Source organism: Staurois parvus, unplaced genomic scaffold (assembly GCF_062004578.1).
Source record: "Staurois parvus isolate SC_StPar_1 unplaced genomic scaffold, SC_StPar_1.0 ptg000667l, whole genome shotgun sequence".
Lineage (NCBI taxonomy): Eukaryota > Metazoa > Chordata > Amphibia > Anura > Ranidae > Staurois > Staurois parvus.
In genome coordinates, this window is record NW_028318463.1 from 530,615 (window position 1) to 552,392 (window position 21,778).

Below are 21,778 nucleotides of genomic sequence, written 5' to 3' on the forward strand. Positions count from 1 at the left end.
TCAGCCAATGTGATTGTCTGGATTTTTTTCTCATTTTGTCTCTCATAGTTGAGGTCTACCTATGATGCCAATTACAGGCCTCTCTCATCTTTTTAAGTGGGAGAACTTGCACAATTGGTGGCTGACTAAATACTTTTTTGCCCCACTGTAGATGTACACGCACTGTTACCATTTTATTTTGAGGTACTAAGGGTAGAACAAGACGCATTGCTTTGAGGAGCATTGGAAATTAATGGATCACTAAGAACTGGTGGATGTAAAGAAGACTCCATCAGGGTATATGGAGAACTTTAGAAGGACTTTATAATTCCATTTTTAGTTGGACATTGGTTATTTTGTTATATTTAGAGTGACCGACATTGCCTTTACTTATATCTGTTTAGGAGCATGCATGTACAGGTGCCTCCTTAGCACCTGGTTTGCTGCAGGAGGCGCCTGGAGGAGGGGAGGAGTGGAGAGCGCTGATGGGGGACCACAAAAGACGAGAGGGATGGATCCTCTATTGGATGTCTCTCAGGGCTCTTCCCATCTCTTTTATGCACGTCTTCGATGTTTGAAGGGTGATCTTCAGCTTTTACGTTTAGTTGATCTGTGGTGCTTGGTGAACCCCCAGTGTCGTGATTGTTTTTTTTCGCCTGTCCATCATACTTATTCATGCCTGGACTACCTTCTGATCTCTCATCTGGCACTTTCCTCTGTGGTCTCCACACAGATTGTTGTTATTTCTTTCTCTGACCACGCCTTGGTCCAGCTTACCCTCAGGCTGGATTCGTCGACCCGTGAATGAGACCCTTCTTCAATGTTCAGATACTAATGCCGCCCTGCAGTCTGCCCTTGTGGAGTACTTTGCAATCAATAACAACTCATTAGATAACCCTCTTATGGTGTGGGAAACCCACAAACTGGTGGTTTGGGGCCTTTTGATCCGTGTTGGTGTGCATCTTAAGCAGGAGCGTTCTCGCCAGATTGACAGCCTTCTGCAGGATTTGAGCAGGCTTGAGCGCTCTCATAAAGAGTCATTAGCGCGGGCCACTTATCTTGAACTCTCTAGAGTTCGTGAGGACTTGTGGTCTCTTCTCTACCACAAGACAAAGCAAAAACTAGCATGGGCTCGTCGATCTATGTATGAATTCTCCAATAAGCCAGGCACTTTGCTGGCAAGGGCTCTTAAGTGCCCTCGGACCCGAACTTATATTCCGCACATCCAAACCTCCTCGGGACAGAAATTGACCACATCCGCTGATATGGCTGCTGAATGCTATAGATTCTATCATGATTTATATAACTTAGGAATCTCCTCTGCAGACACCCCCCCCCCTCGCAGGGGTTGCACTTGCACCTTTCTTACATTTCGGCCTTGGGCATGACATCCCTTGCCAGGAGGTTTGTGAAGAGCTGGAGGCACCAATCACGATGGAAGAACTTGGAATGGCATTGGCTCAGTCGAAGCCCAAAAAAGGCTCCTGGCCCTGATGGCTTTACCCTGACCTATTATAAGACTTTTTTTGATGTTCTTTCCCCCTACTTGGTCAACTCCATTTTTCAGGGGCAACATATGCCTTTTGATGCCCTTAGGGCGTACATTTATTTGATACCTAAAGAGGGTAAAGACTCCTCCAGGTGCAGGAATTATAAGCAGATTGCTCTATTGAACTCGGACCTGAAATTGTTTGCCAGGATTTTGGCTAATAGATTGCTCCCTCATTTATCTTCTCTTGTCCATCAGGATCAGGTGGGGTTTGTTCCTCTTTGGGAACCAAGAGACAACATGACTAGAGTTCTTAACCTTATTCATGCAGCTAAGATCTCTCATCGTCCCCTTCTCTTGCTGTCTATGGACGCAGAGAAGGCCTTTGACAGGGTCAATTGGACTTCTTTTGACATTACGAATGACACCTGCCAGGGCTGCCCGCTCTCCCCACTGATCTTTGTGCTTTCGTTGGAACCTTTCCTTTGCACGATCAGCCGAGACTCCAGCATCCCTGGCTTTGTCAAGCCTTCAGGGGCCCAAGTGGCTGCTTTCGCAGATGATTTAATCTTCTTTTTAACTGATCCACTTACTTCTTTACCGTCCCTTCTGAATGCTTTTCGTGTGTTCGGCTCCTTGTCCTTTTTCCAGATTAACTTCTTCAAATCTGCAACCCTTAATGTCTTGATGCCGGATAATGTGGTGCGCCATCTTTGCCCTCTGTTCCCCTTTTGATGGGCTTCTGGCTCCATCTGCTATTTGAGGGTTCACATTACACCTGATCTGACTGCTCTCTATTTGGCTAATTTTGAATTGCTCTTGCAGCGTACAAGATCGGACCTGTTGAGTTTGCATTCTCTTGCCCTCACGTGGTTTGAGCGCTGTAATGCACTCAAAATGACTCTGCTTCCCCGGATCCTCTACCTTCTCCAGGCTCTTCCATTTGTCTGCCTCCCCTATTTTTCAAGAGAATGCATGCTCTCTTCAGAGACTTTGTTTGGTCTCATTGGAAACCCCGTCTCCAGCTTCGGCTCTTACATCTGCCCAAACGTCGGGGGGGGGGGTTTGGGTCTTCCGGACGTTCGAGCTTATTACAGAGCAGTTCACCTGACGAGACTGGTGGACTGGCATTGCCATGCTGAGACAAAACTTTGGGTGGCTATGAAGCTGGAGGATTCTTGGGGTACTGCCAAAAGCTGGTCATAGATCCTGTTGAAACGTCCTGGGGCTCTGACGGACCACCCTACCCTTTTAGCACTTTGCTGGTGTCTCGAGAGACTTTTCGTAATACCTTCCTCTCTCAGTTGTCCTCCCCTATGCTCCCCATTTTGGGGAACCCTGAACTTCCACTGGGTCTGGAGGACCCCCAGTTTCAACGCTTGGCGGTCTCAGGGCACTTACATCTTTTTGATTTCCTGGATATGGGCAGCAGTCTCACTTACTCTGCTCTGTCGACGGCTGTGGATCCTCTGCTGGCCTTTTGGAACAGTCTGCAACTTCGTCATTTTCTTCAGCAATGCTCCTGATCCTCGGGAACAGCCGCCGTCTCACAGCATTGGAGAATATCTGCCAAAAAAGGGAACCCATTTGGCATTGTCTTTCAACTCTTTTATCTGCCCTGATCAGTCTGCAGGATGACTTTATACCTACTTTTCTTACCCATTGGGAGGGCGATTTGGGCCTCCGCCTTACGGACACACAGAGAGAGAAGATTCTCCACTTTGCACAGAAGTTGTCTATTGCCTCCAGGGTCCAGGAAACTGGTTATAATATCCTGACCAGTTGGTATAGAGCCCCTACGACCCTACACCGCATTTTCCTGCAGGTTTTGGACCTGTGTTGGAGATGCGACACTGACCAGGGTACGATACTGCATATTTTCTGGGCCTGCCCTAAAATCAAACCCTTTTGGCAAATGGTGGCTGGCACCATTAAGGATCTGACGAGTGTTGATGTGGCTTGTGACATATTAAAAAATATAAGCCCTCTCTGACGATTCAATTGCTAAACGCGGCCAAGGCTTGTATTCCGTTGTGCTGGAGATCTGTACACCCACCTATGAGGTCCCTTTAATTTTCTAAAGTTAATGAGATGCAAAATATGGAGGACCTCACAGCTTCTCTGTATGACCGAGGGCAAGTTTTTCGAGACACTTGGAGACCACGGCAATATTTTGTCTATACTGATTCTTCTCTTCAGGCGCCCTCTGAACCGGTTTGAAGGGGCTTGGATGTCTGGCTTGTCTTGGTTTGTTTGCTGTTTGGGTCCCCAGGATGGGAGGATTGATTCGCTCTCCTCTGTTACCTTTTCTGTCTTATTTTTCTTGGTCCTTTCTTGTCCGGTCCTTTCTTGTTCATGCTTCTCTTCCTTATCCCCTTTCTTTCTGGTTTTCTTCCCCAATTTCATCCGCCATTTTTTCTCTTACCTCATTCCTCTTCCCTTTGTGCCCTGTTCTTCCCCCTTTTTCGTGATTCCCTGGTGTAACCATAGGTTTTTTTTTTTAATGTTGATTTCCCAATCGTTGGGGAATTCTTTATTGAAATAGTTTTCTCAGTTGGTTGCCTGAGATCCCTGGTGGGTTCTCTATTCCCCATGTCTGAGATCTTTGGATGGCCGGTTGTCCGTGCGGCCCGTGTTGTTGGTTACCTGTATTTGGAACATTGCTATATCAGCTGGTCGGGGCCACACTGTACCACACAGATTTTATTTTGTTATTACCTATCTCGGTTTCTACCATATTGATGTTTGTTTACCTGATTATTGGTTATGTTTGACCCGTATACTGCCATTTGCTATGTAGCTTTTGTGTACTTCATATTTGTAAGTTTTTTGGCTACTCTGCAAAAAATGTATAAAGAAAGGAATTACTAAAAAAAAAAAGACGACGAAAGGAACCACCCTGATATAGCAGGTAAGTATTAAAAGCAAAAAAGTAATAAGCCTTTGGTATCCCTTTACATGGCCAAGTTCAATTTTATTTATTTTTTGCTGTTTTCTTCTGTTCTATCCAGACAGACATCACCGGCTGCTTCAGCACCACGGTTGACACCACCCTAATCCCTAATTACGTAGGTGGTTACGCAGTTTCAATGGACGTGTCCTTTGAAGAGCAAAACACAGGTAGGAAGACGTAACAGCGCCATGTGAGGCGTGGGATTGGGGGTTTAAAGTTGATTGTTTTCATTTGTATAAAGCACAGAACTCCAGGAGAGTGATCTGTATCAATTATTAGAAATCTCAGGGTAAAAAAAAAAGATTAATAATTAAAGAAACCTGTACGGCACATGTCTGCAGGACATGCACATTTCTCCATGTTTTATTCCTGTAAATCCAGTAAATCCTGCTTGGGCTGACAACACAAAGCCACTACTGTCCTAAAATCTTCACCAGTGTTGTCAGCTCTGCCTGCTGGGCTACAAAACCACCCATCCCCCACACTTCTCTTTGTCCCTCTACCTTTTGGAAGGAAAGTTTTTTTCTTGATGGAACAAATTTTGAACAGTTTATGTGGTCTATTTTTTTTTTTTGGAGAAAGTCCATTCCTTCCAAAATCAAATGTTCAAAGCCGAAAAGCACTTTGGAAGAACGTTGGTCAAGTCATCGAACGTACTGAGATTTTTCTTACGAACGTTCGCTGGAAAAAATCAGTTAGTGTATGGCCAGCTTCAACTCTACATGGTTTCTTTTACCTAAAATGCATTCTCTGCATTAAAGTGAAAGAGAAAAAAAAATCTCACCTACCTTCCCACTCACCCACCTCCACTCCTAAACACTTACCTGCTTCCTGTCACCTCTCCAGCGCTCTCTCAGCTGCAGCAGCAGTCCCCTCATTGGTCTCACAAGAGACACTGGCCATTGGCTCCTGCTGCTGTCAGTTAAATCCTGTGAGGAGAGAGAAGGAGGCGTGGCTTACTGGCGCTGAGCGTGTCTATGGATGCACACAGTCCAACTGCAGTACATCCACATTTCTTCATGTTTTATCGCTTTAAATCCACTATGACAACTATCCACTATGGGGCCCCTACTCTCCTAAAATCTTGACCGGTGTTGTCAGCCCTCTCATATGGAAGAAAAATATATTTTAAAAATATTCTTCCCAAATATATTGCCATATATTTGAAATGCTACAATTTTGGCCATATTCAATATATTTCAAAATATATTTCAATATACTGTATTTGCCGGCGTAAAAGACGACTTTTTACCCCTTGAAAATCTTCCCAAAAGTCGGGGGTCGTCTTATACGCCGGTATACGGCATACTGACACTTTTTACGGGGGTGGCGCGGGGGCGGCGCGGTGCCGCCGCCGCCCCCCCCCCCTTCCAACAGAAGGGACACTAAGTACAGGGGTGGGCAGGGGCTGTTTCTTACCTGGCTCCGGTCCCACGGCGATCCGGTCCAGGAAGCGCGGCTGCTCCTTCAGTTCGGCCACTGGATGTTCGTGCGGCTGCTCGGCTGCGCCTCCTCACCGGTGATTGGCCGCCAGAACTGTAGCTCAGGAAAGGCACACAGGCGGCCAATCACCGGCGAGGGGGCGGAGCCAAGCGGCCCCGCGAAAATCGAGTCCAGGACCAGCAGGTAAGTGTTCAGTGTAGAGGTGCTGCTGCAACCACATATGCTGGCTGCAGCAGCACCATACGAGAACAGGGTCAGCAAGTGTCAGTGGGAGGAATAGTGCCCCATCATTGGTGTCACTGATACCAATGATGGAGCACTATTCCTCCCACTGATACCAATGATGGGGCATTATTCCTCCCACTGACACCAATGACGGGGCACTATTCCTCCAACTGATACCAATGATGGGGCACTATTCCTCCCACTGATACCAATGGTGGAGCACTATTCCTCCCCCCCACTGATACCAATGATGGGGCACTATTCCTCCACTGATACCAATGATGGGGCACTATTCCTCCCACTGACACCAACGATGGGGCACTATTCCTCCCCCCCACTGACACCAACGATGGGGCACTATTCCCCCCCCCCACTGACACCAATGATGGGGCACTATTCCACCCCCACTGACACCAATGATGGGGCACTATTCCACCCCCCACTGACACCAATGATGGGGCACTATTTCACCCCCCACTGACACCAATGATGGGACACCATTCCTCCCACTGACACCAATGATGGGACACCATTCCTCCCACTGACACCAATGTTGGGACACTATTCCTCCCACTGACACCAATGATGGGGCACTATTCCCCCCACTGATACTAATGATGGGGCACTATTCCTGCCACTGATACCAATGATGGGGCACTATTCCTGCCACTGATACCAATGATGGGGCACTATTCCCCCCACTGATACCAATGATGGGGCACTATTCCTGCCACTAATGCCAATGATGGGGCACTATTCCTGCCACTGATACCAATGATGGGGCACTATTCCTCCCACTGATACCAATGATGGGGCACTATTCCTCCCACTGATACCAATGATGGGGCACTATTCCTCTCACTGGTGTGCATTGGAAGAGGGGTAGTCTTATACGGCGAGTATAGCCCAAACACTACATTTTAGCAGGAAAAGTAGGGGGTCGTCTTATACGCCGGCAAATACGGTATATATATATATACAGTTGCAAGAAAAAATATGTGAACCCCTTGGGATTACGTGGAGTTTTGCATGAATTGGGCATAAAATGTGCTCTGAACGTCATCTAAGTCACAACAATAGAACACAATCGGCTGAACATAATACTACACAAACATTAGATGTTGCCATGGTTTAATTGCACATAACATGTAAACATTCACAGTGCAGGGAGGAAAAAGTATGTGAACCTTTGGACTTAATAACTGGTTGACCCTCCTTTGGCAGCAATAACCTCAACCAAACATTTCCTGTAGTTGCAGATCAGACCTGCACAACGATCTGGAGTAATTTTGGACCACTCCTCTTCACAAAACTGCTTCAGTGTAGCAATATTCTTGGGATGTCTGGTGTTAATCGCTCTCTTAAGGTCATGCCACAGCATTTCAATCGGGTTGAGGTCAGGACTCTGACTGGGCAACTCCAGAAGGCGTATTCTGTGCTGTTGCAGCCATTGTTTTGTTGAATTACTTGTATGCTTTGGGTCATTGTTCTGTTGCATCACCCATCCTCTGCTGAGCTTCAGTTGGCAGACAGAGGGTCGTACGTTTTCCTGCAAAATGTCTTGATAAACTCTGGAATTCATTTTCCCATCAATGACAACAATCCGTCCAGGCCCTGAGGCAGCAAAGCAGCCCCAAACCATGATGCTCCCTCCGCCATGTTTCACAGTGGGGATGAGGTTTTGATGTTGGTGTGCTGTGCCTTTTTTTCTCCATACATAGTGTTGTGTGTTCTTCCCAAACAGCTCAAGCTTGGTTTCATCTGTCCACAGTATATTTTGCCAGTAGTGCTGTTGAACATCCAGGTGCTCTTTTGCAAACTTCAAATGTGCTGCAATATTCTTTTTGGACAACAATGGCTTCCTCCGTGGTGTCCTCCCATGTACTCCATTCTTGTTTAATGTTTTCCTTATTGTAGATGTGTCAACAAAAATGTTAGCATGTGCCAGAGATTTCTGTAGGTCTTTAGCTGACACTCTGGGATTCTTCTTTACCTCATGCAGCATTCTGCGCTGTGCTCTTGCAGTCATTTTTACAGGACGACCACGCCTAGGGAGAGTAGCAACAGTGCTAAACTTTCTCCATTTGTAGACAGTCTGTCTTACCGTGGACACATGAACATCAAGGCTTTTGGAGATACTTTTGTAACCCTTTCCAGCTTCATGCAAGTCAACAATTCTTGATCGTAGGTCTTCTGAGAGCTCTTTTCTGCGAGGCATGGTTCACATCAGACAGTGCTTCTTGAACCAGTAAACCCAAAACAGGTGTGTGTTTTTTAAGGACAGGACAGCTGTCAGCAACACATCCAATATCATCACACTGATTGGAGTCAAGGTTGGCTCACTCCTGGCTCCAATTAGCTCTGGGAGAAGTCATTAAGCTAGGGCCTCACATACTTTTTCCTCCCTGCACTGTGAATGTTTACATGTTATGTGCAATTAAACCATGGCAACATCTAATGTTTGTGTAGTATTATGTTCAGCAGACTGTGTTCTTCTATTGTTGTGACTTAGATGACGTTCAGAGCACATTTTATGCCCAATTCATGCAAAACTCCACGTAATCCCAAGGGGTTCACATACTTTTTCTTGCAACTGTATATATATATATATTTTTTTTTTATTATTATTCAGGATTTATATAGCTCCAATAGTTTGCTCAGCGCTTTACACTAAAACGGGAGACAATACAGCAATAATACAGTTCAATACAAGAGGGATAGGAGGGCCCTGCTCCTTGGAATATATGTATATATATATATATATATATACACACTGCATGATGAAATGTGTTTTTTCTATATTACAAAATATATGAAAAATATTTTGAAAAATATATTTTTAAAATATATTCTTTAGATTTTTTTTTTAACTTAAAAAAAAGTAATTTTTAACATGTATTTTTACATGTATTTGTAAATGCATTCCAAAAATGCAGATTTGTATTTTTAAAGACATACAGTATCTTTGAAATGCATTTTTAAAAATATGTTTCATATATTTTGCAATAAAAACACATTTCAACATGCAGTGTGTGTATGTGTGTATATATATATATTTATATATATATTTATTTAAATATATTTTGAAATATATTGAATATGGCCAAAATTGTAGCATTTCAAATATGTCAATATATTTGGGAAGAATATTTTTAAAATATATTTAAAATATATTTTTCTTCCATGTGGGCTACCTGCTAGACTTTGTCCCTCTCCAATTGCATACACTGCTGGCTTTCCTAGCAAAAACACTGCTGTTGCCTTGACCCCCCAGAGCCTGTGTACACACCTTGTTTAGGAAAGGGCTCTCGGGAGATGTAGTTCTGGGGGGCGTGCCTATATCAATAGAAACTGAACTTCCAGAAGCTACCACTGCCAAAATTTTGGGAAGGATGGTGATGACCACACAGGAAATAATAAAAGCTGTTTCTTAGCACATGAACTAAGAGGCATGCTGTAGATGGAAAGAGGGACATTTGGGTAATAAATACATTATGTGAAATGTAAATCTGACCCCCAGCCTCCTCTCAGTTGTACCGGCACCTTTACTGCACTGAAATGGCTTATTCTGCACACTGTGAGCTTCTCACAATGTGCATTAGGAACTGCAGCAAGTTAGACAGAGCCCGGCAACCTCTAGCTTTTTCCTCCCCATCCTGACTGTCCCTGGATTGTCACTTTCATTCATTAAATGTTCTTTCTTTCAATCATGGGGGTTCAGCATCACATGTGGGCGTCACAAAGGCCATGTTCACACTGGCATTAGAAACAGGCATTTGGGAGGAGGTTTTGCCGCTCACTGAACTCCTAGCAAAGCACCCTGCAATGGATATTATGGACAGCGGGCAGAGTTGCTTACATTTGAAAAGATGTAGCGTTTGCATTGCTTTCCAGCTAAAATGAAGCATTCCAAATCTGGGAGATGTTGAAGCTTGTCAACGTCTTCCATTCAAGTCTATGGGCTCTCTACATCTGGTCGGCCCTTTATCACCGGCCTCCCAGCAATGATCTTCCATTCATGTTGGAAAAGCAATATACTAATATTCAGCAGATCATATCTATATGTTTCGTGGTGGTTTTGTACATGTAAAGATCCAACAGTCACACGTGTTTCCTGAATATGTTCTGGATTTTCCTTGTGTTCTAGGTGACAAGGGTTCTGCCCATAAGGAGGTCCTCATTGCCTTGTTTTCAGAGACGATCACATTCAAAGACATCGGCACATATTATAGAAAAGGATATCCCTTCTTGGTGAAGGTGAGACGGACATTTACTGCCTACACATGGATGTGTTAGCTTGTATTTGGTTTACAGTAGAGCAGGTCATGTGACGTGTTTATTATCTGGTAGAACAGGTCATGTGATGTGTTTATTATCTGGTAGAACAGGCCATGTGATGTGTTTCCTGGGGGGTAGCACAGGCCATGTGACATGTTTATTATCTGGTAGAACAGGTCATGTGATGTGTTTATTATCTGGTAGAACAGGTTATGTGATGTGTTTCCTGGTGGTAGCACAGGTCATGTGATGTGTTTATTATCTGGTAGAACAGGCCATATGACTTGTTTCCTGGGGGGTAGCACAGGCCATGTGACATGTTTATTACCTGGTAGAACAGGCCATGTGACGTGTTTATTATCTGGTAGAACAGGTCATGTGATGTGTTTCCTGGGGGTAGCACAGGCCATGTGACGTGTTTATTATCTGGTAGAACAGGTCATGTGATGTGTTTCCTGGGGGTAGCACAGGCCATGTGACGTGTTTATTATCTGGTAGAACAGGTCATGTGATGTGTTTATTATCTGGTAGAACAGGTCATGTGATGTGTTTCCTGGGGGTAGCACAGGTCATGTGATGTGTTTATTATCTGGTAGAACAGGTCATGTGATGTGTTTCCTGGGCGTAGCACAGGTCATGTGATGTGTTTATTACTTGGTAGAACAGGTCATGTGATGTGTTTACTGGGGGTAGAACAGGCAGTGTGACGTGTTTCCTGGGTGGTAGCACAGGCCATGTGACATGTTTATTACCTGGTAGAACAGGCCATGTGACATGTTTATTATCTAGTAGAACAGGTCATGTGATGTGTTTCCTGGGGGTAGCACAGGCCATGTGACGTGTTTATTATCTGGTAGAACAGGTCATGTGACGTGTTTATTATCTGGTAGAACAAGTCATGTGATGTGTTTCCTGGGGGTAGCACAGGTCATGTGATATGTTTATTATCTGGTAGAACAGGTCATGTGATGTGTTTCCTGGGGGTAGAACAGGTCATGTGATGTGTTTCCTGGGGGGTAGCACAGGTCATGTGACGTTTATTATCTGGTAGAACAGGTCATGTGATGTGTTTATTATCTGGTAGAACAGGTCATGTGATGTGTTTTCTGGGGGTAGCACAGGTCATGTGATGTGTTTATTATCTGGTAGAACAGGCCATGTGATGTGTTTCCTGGGGGTAGCACAGGTCATGTGACGTGTGTATTATCTGGTAGAACAGGCCATGTGACGTGTTTCCTGGGGGGTAGCACAGGCCATGTGACATGTTTATTACCTGGTAGAACAGGTCATGTGATATGTTTCCTGGGGGTAGCACAGGCCATGTTGATAAAAAATCCTCCTGCGGTAAAGGAAGCAACCTAAAAGATCAGCAGCTGTCACTCAAACTGATACCTTAACAGTTATAAACAATACAAACAACTATAGTGCAGCGCTCTACTAACCTACAACCCCCCAACAAATGTAAATCCAAAATATGATATAAAACGTGCCACAAAAAAATAATAAATGTTTCACGTGACCTAGTAGTCTCCTTGGTGGTCAATATACAGTGAATTATACAACAACTTAAATCATGTGACAACTATATGATAAATATAAGAACCCCTAAATAGGGGTATAAAGTGATAAAGTGAAACAAACGTGATCAAAACACAACATAAATAAAAATGTCCATAAACTTGTGCTTCAAAACCATGCAGCATAATGTGGTTATGCCATTTGAGGATTTCAGCACACTCAACATCCTCAAATGGCTAGATTGCCTCCGTCACCGCGCTCCGGAAACTGCGTCACGGCATACCTACGCGTTACGTCACCTCTGGTACCCCGAGGAAGTCCCGAGGTTGGTGACGTAACGCGTAGGTAAGCTGTGACGCAGCTTCATGGGGCCCCTGTGTCCTTGCCCAAACTCAAAAAAGCCTATGAAAAAGGTACCAGGGGCATCTTATGGGGCCCCCTACTGACCCCGGGCCCTCGGGCAGTGCCCGAGTTTCCAAATGGTCAGTCCGCCCCTGCTGCATGGTTTTGAAGCACAAGTTTATGGACATAAAAAAACATATATTTTTTTGTGGCACGTTTTATATCACATTTTGGATTTACATTTGTTGGGGGGTTGTATGTTAGTAGAGCGCTGCACTATAGTTGTTTGTATAGCACAGGCCATGTGATGTGTTTATTATCTGGCAGAACTGGATGGACGTTTGTCTTTTTTCAGCCAGACTAACCATGTAACTATGTAAGGTCATGTGATGTGTTTATTATCTGGCAGAACAGGTCATGTGATGTGTTTCCCGGGGGTAGCACAGGTCATGGGATACCATTCCCAGGGGTAGCGAAGGTCATTTGATGTGTTTCCTTGATGTAACACAGGTCATGTGATGCGTTTCCTTGGCATAACACAGGTCATGTGATGCGTTTCCTTGGCATAACGCAGGTCATATGATGCATTTCCTTGGCGTACCACAGGACATGTGATCCTTTTCCTTGGCGTAGCACAGGACATGTGATCTGTTTCCTTGGCGTAGTACGGGACATGTGATCCGTTTCCTTGGCGTAGCACAGGACATGTGATCCATTTCCTTGGCGTATCACAGGTCGTGTGATGTGTTTCCTTGGCGTAGCACAGGACGTGTGATGTGTTTCCTTGGCATAGCACAGGACGTGTGATGTGTTTCCTTGGCATAGCACAGGTCACGTGATGTGTTTCCTTGGCATAGCACAGGTCACGTGATGTGTTTCCTTGGCATAGCACAGGTCACGTGATGTGTTTCCTTGGCATAGCACAGGTCACGTGATGTGTTTCCTTGGCATAGCACAGGTCACGTTATGTGTTTCCTTGGCGTAGCACAGGACGTGTGATGTGTTTCCTTGGCATAGCACACGTCATATGATCAATTTCCTTGGCGTAGCACAGGACATGTGATCCGTTTCCTTGGCATAGCACAGGTCATTTGATGTGTTCCCTTGGCATAACACAGGTCATGTGATGCGTTTCCTTGGCATAGCACAGGCCATGGTGTGTTTCCCATCTGGTAGAGTAGGTCATGGTTGACCAGGTCATGTGATGGATTTTCTATCTGGTAGAACAGGACATGTGTTGTGTTTCATATCTGGTCATATGATGTGTTTCCTATCTGGTACAGCAGGTCACATGATATATCATATTTGGTAGAGCAGGTCATGGAATGGATTTTCTTTCTGGTAGAGCAGGTTATGTGGTGAGTTTGTTATCTGGTGGAGCAGGTCATGTAGCACGTGTCCTATGTTGTGGCAGAGGTAATGTCATGATTGTAAAATAATATGTTCTATGTGTGCTATCTGGTAGGGGAGAGCATGTAATATATATCCCTTCTAGTGGAGCAAGTCACACAATGAGTTTCCTATCTGGTAATAAAGGTCATGCAATGTGTGTTATATCTAGTAGAGCAGGTCATGTGATGTGTGTTCTATCTGGTAGAGCAGGTCATGTGATGTGTGTTAGATCTGGTAGAGCAAGTCATGTGATGTGTGTTAGATCTGGTAGATCGGGTCATGTGATGTGTGTTAGATCTGGTAGAGCAGGTCATATGATGGGTGTTCTATCTGGTAGGGTGGGTCATGTGCTGTGTGTTAGATCTGGTAGAGCAGGTCATGTGATGGGTGTTCTATCTGGTAGAGCGGGTCATGTGATGGGTGTTAGATCTGGTAGAGCGGGTCATGTGATGTGTGTTAGATCTGGTAGAGCTGGTCATGTGATGGCTGTTAGATCTGGTAGAGCAGGTCATGTGATGTGTGTTAGATCTGGTAGAGCAGGTCATGTGATGGCTGTTAGATCTGGTAGAGCGGGTCATGTGATGGGTGTTATATCTGGTAGAGCGGGTCATGTGATGGGTGGTATATCTGGTAGAGCGGGTCATGTGATGGGTGTTATATCTGGTAGAGCGGGTCATGTGATGGGTGGTATATGTGGTAGAGCAGGTCATGTGATGGGTGTTATAGCTGCTGGAGCGGGTCATGTGATGTGTTAGATCTGGTAGAGCAAGTCATGTGACCAATATCATGTCTGCCATAGCTCGCAGTCACGAACCGGAACGGCTTGCCAGTGCCAGCTAGAATAATCGAACTGGGAATCATAAATGGAGATGGCACGACTTTTATAAATGGAACCACAGACGACAAAGGAGAAGTGACATTCAGTCTGCATACATCAACATGGACCAACAAGGTCTCTATACGGGTACGTTGCCATACATGTAATCTTGCCAATTCATTTATTTATGTATTTTTATCTATAAATGAAATGTGATCATCATCATTATTTTATCCTCCTTGTACCTCCAACATTTCTCACTGTTGGGCTCCAGGCAGATATAAAAGACACACATCAGAGCAGCTCTGAAATCATCAGTACATACTTAAACGTATGTTACATACAAGCAGCATAAGTTCCTGGATTGGACCTAATATCGGCAATCCCAGCACAGCACAGAGGGAGGGAGAAGCAGCACAAGGAGCCAAGCAGTTGTGTTGCAGTGCAAGGGGCATGCTGACGAGAGGAGAGAGCAGAGTGACAGAGAGATGACAGGGTTGGGGGTGGACAAGACCTTTAAGTGTCTCTTACACAGAGCTGATTCTCAGAACTGTTAGGAATACAACAGCATGTACTATATAGTATTTGTGTGTTAATATCACTTGACCAGTAGATGGCACTGTACACTAAGGTTATTAGTTGTGCATATGTGTAAAACTTGTTGGTTCTCTTTCTTCCTCTCTCTCTCAAAGCAAGATGTCTGCTATCACTGTCTGCTGAAATGTGCTCTGTATGTTTGCAACTTAAGCCATATAAGTAAAGTCCTAGTTCTGCCTCATCACTACCAGTGTCTTCTATAACACATAACCAACAAGAACTAGATGCAAATCCTTCATAAGTTTATATATAAGCTTCCTTGAATGTATTTCAATCACTCACCTGCCGGGCACTTATACCCCGTCCTGCCCAGACCAATTTCCAGCTTTCAGGGCTGTCGCACTTTGAATGACAATTGCCCGGTCATGCAACACTGTACCCATATGAATGTTTTATCATTTTTTTGAGACAGATAGAGCTTTCTTATTTACTCACCACTGGGATTTTTATTATTTGCTAAATAAACTAAAAAAACATTTTGAAAAAAAAAAAGTTTCTTAGTTTCTGTTATAAAGTTTTGTAAATAAGTAATTTTTCTCCTTCACTGATGGGCACTGATGAGGAGTCACTGATGGGCACTGATGAGGAGTCACTGATGGGCACTGATGAGGAGTCACTGATGGGCACAGATAGGCTGCACTGATGGGCACTGATGAGGGCTGCACTGATGAGGGCTGCACTGGTGGGCACTGATGAGGGCTGCACTGGTGGGCACTGATGAGGGGTTCATTGATGGGTACTGATGAGGCTGCACTGATGAGGGGTTCACATATGGGTACTGATGAGGCTGCACTGATGGGCACTGATGAGGGGTTCACATATGGGCACTGATAGGCTGCACTGATGGGCACTAATGAAGAGTTCACTGATGGGCTGCACTGATGGGCACTGATAGGCTGCACTGATGGGCACTGATAGGCTGCACTGATAGGCTGCACTTATGAGGAGTCACTGATGAGCACTGATGAGGAGTCACTGATGGGCACTGATGAGGAGTCACTGATGGGCACTGATAAGGGGTTCACTGATGGGCACTGATAGGATGCACTGATGAGGCTGCAGTGATAGGCAGCACTGATGAGCACTGATAGGCAGCACTGATGAGCACTGTTAGGTGGCACTTATGGGCATTGATAGGTGGCACTGATGGACACTGTTAGGTGGCACTGATGGACAGCACTGATGGGCACTGATTCAACTGATGGGCACTGATGATCCTTAGTCATGTGATCAGCTGTGTCCAAAAGACACAATGATCACAGATGGCACACATTGAGTACCCCAGAGGGCACACAGGGGGCGTGTGGTTCTGGGAGGACGTCCATGGACACCCTCCCAGAACTAGCCGACCGCACTGCAGCTGTCTTTTGGCTATGGCGCGGTCAGGAACAAGTTAATGCTGGATAATATACAAAGACCACATATATCCTGTAATAGGGCAGCATATAGTGAGCTCAGCTGGGTTAGTGATCTCTCCTTCACTAAAATCTATAAGGCCTCATGCACCCAGGATGTCAGAAAGGCCGCGTTTACAGGTGTTTGATGTTTTTATGCCTCAAAATGCCCCTCTATGTTAGCCTATGGGGGTTTATATACTAAAACTGGAGAGTGCAAAATCTGGTGCAGCTCTGCAGAGTAACCAATCAGCTTCCAGGTTTTATTTCCAAAGCTTAATTGTACAAGCTGAAGTTAGAAGCCGATTGGCTCCCATGCACAGCTGCACCAGATTTTGCACTCTCCAGTTTTAGTAAATCAGACTGTCAGGGTAAGGAAGCTTCGCTTCGGCGCACATCTATGCGCCAACGCCGGGTCCAGTCAGCCGTGCTGGTGTGCATATGCACACGGTTGCGCATGCGTGTACGCCGGCGTGCACAGGCGGGCTATTTAAACCCCTGCCGCACTTAGAATGGTGCCTTCTGGTCTTCTACGTTCTGTGCCTGTATCCTGACTCCTGTTATCTAACTGATTTGACTACAATTGAACGCCGCCTGCACCGACCCGGCTCATCCCTTGACTTTCCACTTGCCTGCTCCTCTGTACCTGATCTGCCCGACTGATCCTGACCCGGCTTGTCTGACGCTGCTACCTCTCCTGCCTGTGACTATCTCTGGCTGCCAGCTGCCAGGGTCGTCCATACCTCCGCCAGGGGCAGACTGACAACTCATGGGGTCCCCGGGCAATAGGGGATCATGGGGCCCCTGTGTCCTTGCCCAAACTCCAAAAAGCCTATGAAAAAGGTACCAGGGGCATCTCATGGGGCCCCCTACTGACCCTGGGCCCTAGGGCAGTGCCCGAGTTTCCAAATGGCCCCTGCTTGCGCATTAAGAAGACAAGCATGTGGGCAGAAAAAAATGCCAAATATACATAAATGCTCATTAACACTTGACGCGCTTTGGCACATTTGTGCGTTAATGCATTCTAATGGCCAGAATAAATGACAATTGCGGCCAGTAGAGTGTATTAACATCGAATGCACAACATGGCTTTAGGTGCTTTTTTTTTAAGCTGAGTTTTGGACCCCCTTGCTTCAGGGGAGGAAAAAAAAAACGAAAAAAAAAAAACGTCCTGTGTGGATGAGGCCTACCTATGAATGTCCATTAGGCTCGTGGATGGAGCAATTGAGATTTTATTCCTTATACTGACTTAATACAATTTTTATTTTCAGCCATTTTTAGGAGATCAGAAAAGAAGGATTGTGGACAATGCCTATCGAGACGTTTTACCATTTTACAGCACAGCGAAGTCCTTCTTACAGCTGCATTCAATCAAAAAAGTCATCCAATGTGGCTACACGGAAGTGGTCTATGTTCAGTACGTCATAAACCCCCAGGACCTGGAGGAGGACGCCAGAAGTGTGAACTTCTATTATATAGTAAGACTTCCTACTCACGACTCTCTCTTCTGCCGCTTCCTGCCACAAGCCTCCATGGGTGCAAGAATCTGAATGTTCACAAATTAGAACTGAATGGGCCTAACGACTCATGGGACTCAAACCCTCCATGTGTTTTACCATTAATCCCTCGCCCTCCAAAGGATTCCCCCCCTCCTGACCAGGCCACTTTCTGCGTTACGGCACTGCGTTACCTTAACTGACAATTGCGCGGTCATGCGACGCTGCACCCAAATGAAATTTATGTCCTTTTTTCCCACAAATAGAGCTTTCTTTTGGTGGTATTTGATGTGTGTTTTTTAAATTTTTTGCGCTATAAAAAAAAAATATTTTGAAAAAAAAAACAATATTTTTGACTTTTTGCTATAAAACATGTCCAGTAAAAAAATTTTAATTTCGTCATAAATTTAGGCCGAAATGTATTCTGCTCCATGTCTTTGATAAATAAAAATCCCAATACGTGTAAATTAATTGGTTTACGTGAAAGTTATAGCGTTTAACGGAATTTCTTTTTTTTTTATTAGTAATGGTGGCAAGTTTTAGTGGGACTGCGGGATTGTAGTGGACATTCTGACACTGGGGGGGGTGGACTAACTTGGTGTCACTGACACCCCAGTGACACCAATACAGTGATCAGTGGTAAAAAAAAAAAAAGCACTGACACCACTAATGGAACTGGGCAGGAAGGGGTTAATGTGAGGGGCAATCAAAGGGTTAACTGTGCGCTGGGACTGTTTTACTAGGGGGTGTTCTTCACTTTTTTTTTTACTAGTAATGGTAGATCAGCGACTTATAGCGGGACTGCGGCGGGCATTCTGACACTGGGGGGGGAATTGACAGCTGAATGAAAACAAAAAATGCCAGCCGTTAGAAATGCTGAAAAAAACAGTGTGCCCCCCATCCATACCTGATATGGATTTTAAGTAAAACCCCACAACGAACTAAAAAAAAAAAAAAAAGGCCCTTATGTCTGGTATGGATTTTGGAGGAACCCCACACCAAAAAAAAATGGCGTGCGGGTCCCCTCACAATCCTAGGGGATTTTGGGTCTGTTATGGATCTGAGGGGGGACTCCTTGCCATTTTTAAAAATAATTTGGCGTGGGGTTCCCTTTAATATCCATACAGGCCCCTAGGGGTTGGGGGGGTACCCCCTCGCTGCATCTGAAAAAATACTGCATGTGATATCGCCAGAAAAACCCTGGTGATAAATATTGCATTTTTTTTTACTTTCTGTTCTGTTTGTGAATTGGACTCAACCGCTTAGCCCATGTTTTATTTTATTTTTTTGTGGTATTTACGACACATTTTTAATTTTTGCGTCAAATACTGCAGAATCGTTATCTTTTTGTGAATTGGACATTTTGTTACTGCATGCGATAATTTATGCAAATGAGTCACGTGACAGTGTTATCGCATGCGGTAACCTTTAGTGAATTGACCCCCCCATGTTATCAAAACACAGCGGACCTTTTGTTATTTATACGATGAAAAAAGTTAAGTAAATAAAAAAAGTTGTAAAAAATTTAAATTCCACCCAAGCACTTAAAATCACCCCTAATAAAATTTTGAGACACCCCTACATACACACAAACGTAAATGCACATTATGAGGACGCCTATGCACAAAACATTGATTGCGCTACACGTTACATATTACTGTGCACGCCGGACTGAGGGCAACAATTCTAAGCTCATTATTCTTGGTTCACTCTACACAGATGACCTGTAGGGGCTTTTAAATTGTTGTCTATGAAAAATATAGGGTACTAAAGTTTGTCGCCATTCCACGGGCACACGTAATTTTAAGGTTTGATGTGTTGGGTATCTATTTACTTGGCGCTCCCTCATCTTTTGTATTTTTCCAAAAAGTTGGGAAATGTATTGTTCTGCTTCTGCAATCACTACACTGAAAATGTGATTTCTATAACCCAGTGGTTCTCAACCTGTGGGTCGCGACCCCTTTGGGGGTCGAATGACCCTTTCACAGGGGTCGCCTAAGCCCATAGGACAGTGATGGCGAACCTTTTTGAGCCCGAGTGCCCAAACTGCAACACAAAACCAACTTTTTTATTTCAAAGTGCCAACACTGGAATTAATCACTTGCCTACCGGGCACTTCTACCCCCTTCCTGCCCAGGACAATTTTCAGCTTTCAGTGCTGTTGCACTTAACAAAGAAAATTGTGCGGTCATGCAACACTGTAACCATATGCAATTTTTATCATTTTTTCACACAAATAGAGCTTTTTTTGGTGGTATTTAATCACCACTGGGTGTTTTATTTTTTGCACTATAAATGAAAAAAGAGCAAAAAATTAAAAACATAAAAGATTTCCTTTGCTTCTATTCTAAAATTTTGCAAACAGGTAATATTTCTTCTTTGATGTGCATTGGTGAGGCTGCACTGATAGGCAGCACTGATGGGCATTGATGAGGCGGCACAGATAGGTAGCACTGATGAGGCGGCACTGGTGAGCATTGATGAGGAGGCTCTGATGATGCACTGATATGCAGGAAATGATGGGCACTGATAAGCGGCACTGACAGCACCAACTGGAGGCACTGACAGACGGCACTGACCGGCGGCACTGCTGGGCATCATTGATGGGTGGCACTGATGGGCAGCACTGATGGGTGGCACTGATGGGCAGCACTAATGAGGTGTCACAGATAGGTGGCACTGATAGGCGACACTTGTAATGGGTACTGATAGACAGCACTGATAGGTGGCACTGACTGACATCACTGCTGGGCACTGACTGGCACAACCGCTGGGCACTGACTGGTGGCACTGACTGGCAGCACTGCTGGGCTGCACTGATGGGCACTGGTGGGCGGCACTGGTGGGCACAGGTGGGCGGAACAGGTGGGCACTGGTGGGTGCACTGTTGGGCACAGGTGGGTGCATTGCTGGGCACAGGTGGGCGCACTGCTGGGCATAGGTGGGCGCATTGCTGGGCACAGGTGGGCGCACTGCTGGGCACAGGTGGGCGCACTGCTGGGCACAGGTGGGCGCATTGCTGGGCACAAGTGGGCGGAACTTGTGTGTGGCACAGGTGGGCACCGATCATCAGGGCACTGATGATCAGTGACCCTGATGATCGGTGCCGATCCCTGTTCTGACAACTGCCGGTTTTCGGCAGTACTTTCCTCACGATCTGACAGCGTGAGGAAAGTGCAGCCGAGAACCGGCATTTACATTTCCCGGTGATCAGCGTGTCATTGGACACGGCTGATCACGTGGTAAAAGGCCGCTGTGATTGGCCTTTTACCATGTCACGTGATCAGCTGTGTCCGCAGGACACAGCGATCACGGAGATCGCCCGGTGCGCGCCCCCGGAGGTGCGCAGGAGAGCGCGTTCTCTTCCTCTTCCTCCTGGCGTGCCCACTGAGATGGCTCTGCGTGCCAGCTCTGGCACGCGTGCCATAGGTTTGCCATCACTGCCATAGGAAAACACATATTTCCAAAGGTCTTAGGAACTGAGACACCACTCCTCTATCCGTCTCCAGGCGGGTCCGCCCACATGCAGCTACGCCCGCTATTGAGTACCCGGCGTGATAACATCATTGCGCCAACCCCATCACATACACCCCGTACAAATACAGGTGTATGTGACAGGGTTGGCGCCATAATGTAATTATGTGGACCAGTCACAGATGTGAAGAGCAGCTACTGTGTAGAGAGCAGCTACTGTGTTGAAAGCAGCTACTGTGTTGAAAGCAGCTACTGTGTAGAAAGCAGCTACTGTGTAGAAAGCAGCTACTGTGTTGAAAGCAGCAGTATTGGAGGTAAAACGACACTTCATGAATTCTAATTACTGGGTAAATGTAAATCATCAAATACTGCAAAAAATAT

The 21,778-nt window shown here is 45.3% G+C and overlaps 1 protein-coding gene across 1 annotated transcript in view; it reads left to right on the forward strand.

The window, feature by feature from the left end:
• Positions 1–14,558: 14,558 nt before the first annotated feature.
• LOC149447902 (alpha-2-macroglobulin-like protein 1) overlaps positions 14,559–21,778 on the forward strand; it is a 104,110-nt gene continuing 96,890 nt past the window's right edge. Inside the window, exons 1-2 of the mRNA XM_089651891.1 lie at positions 14,559–14,583; positions 17,709–17,885. Coding sequence (XP_089508017.1) covers positions 14,559–14,583; positions 17,709–17,885 — 202 coding nt within the window. The remainder of the gene's footprint in view (positions 14,584–17,708; positions 17,886–21,778) is intronic.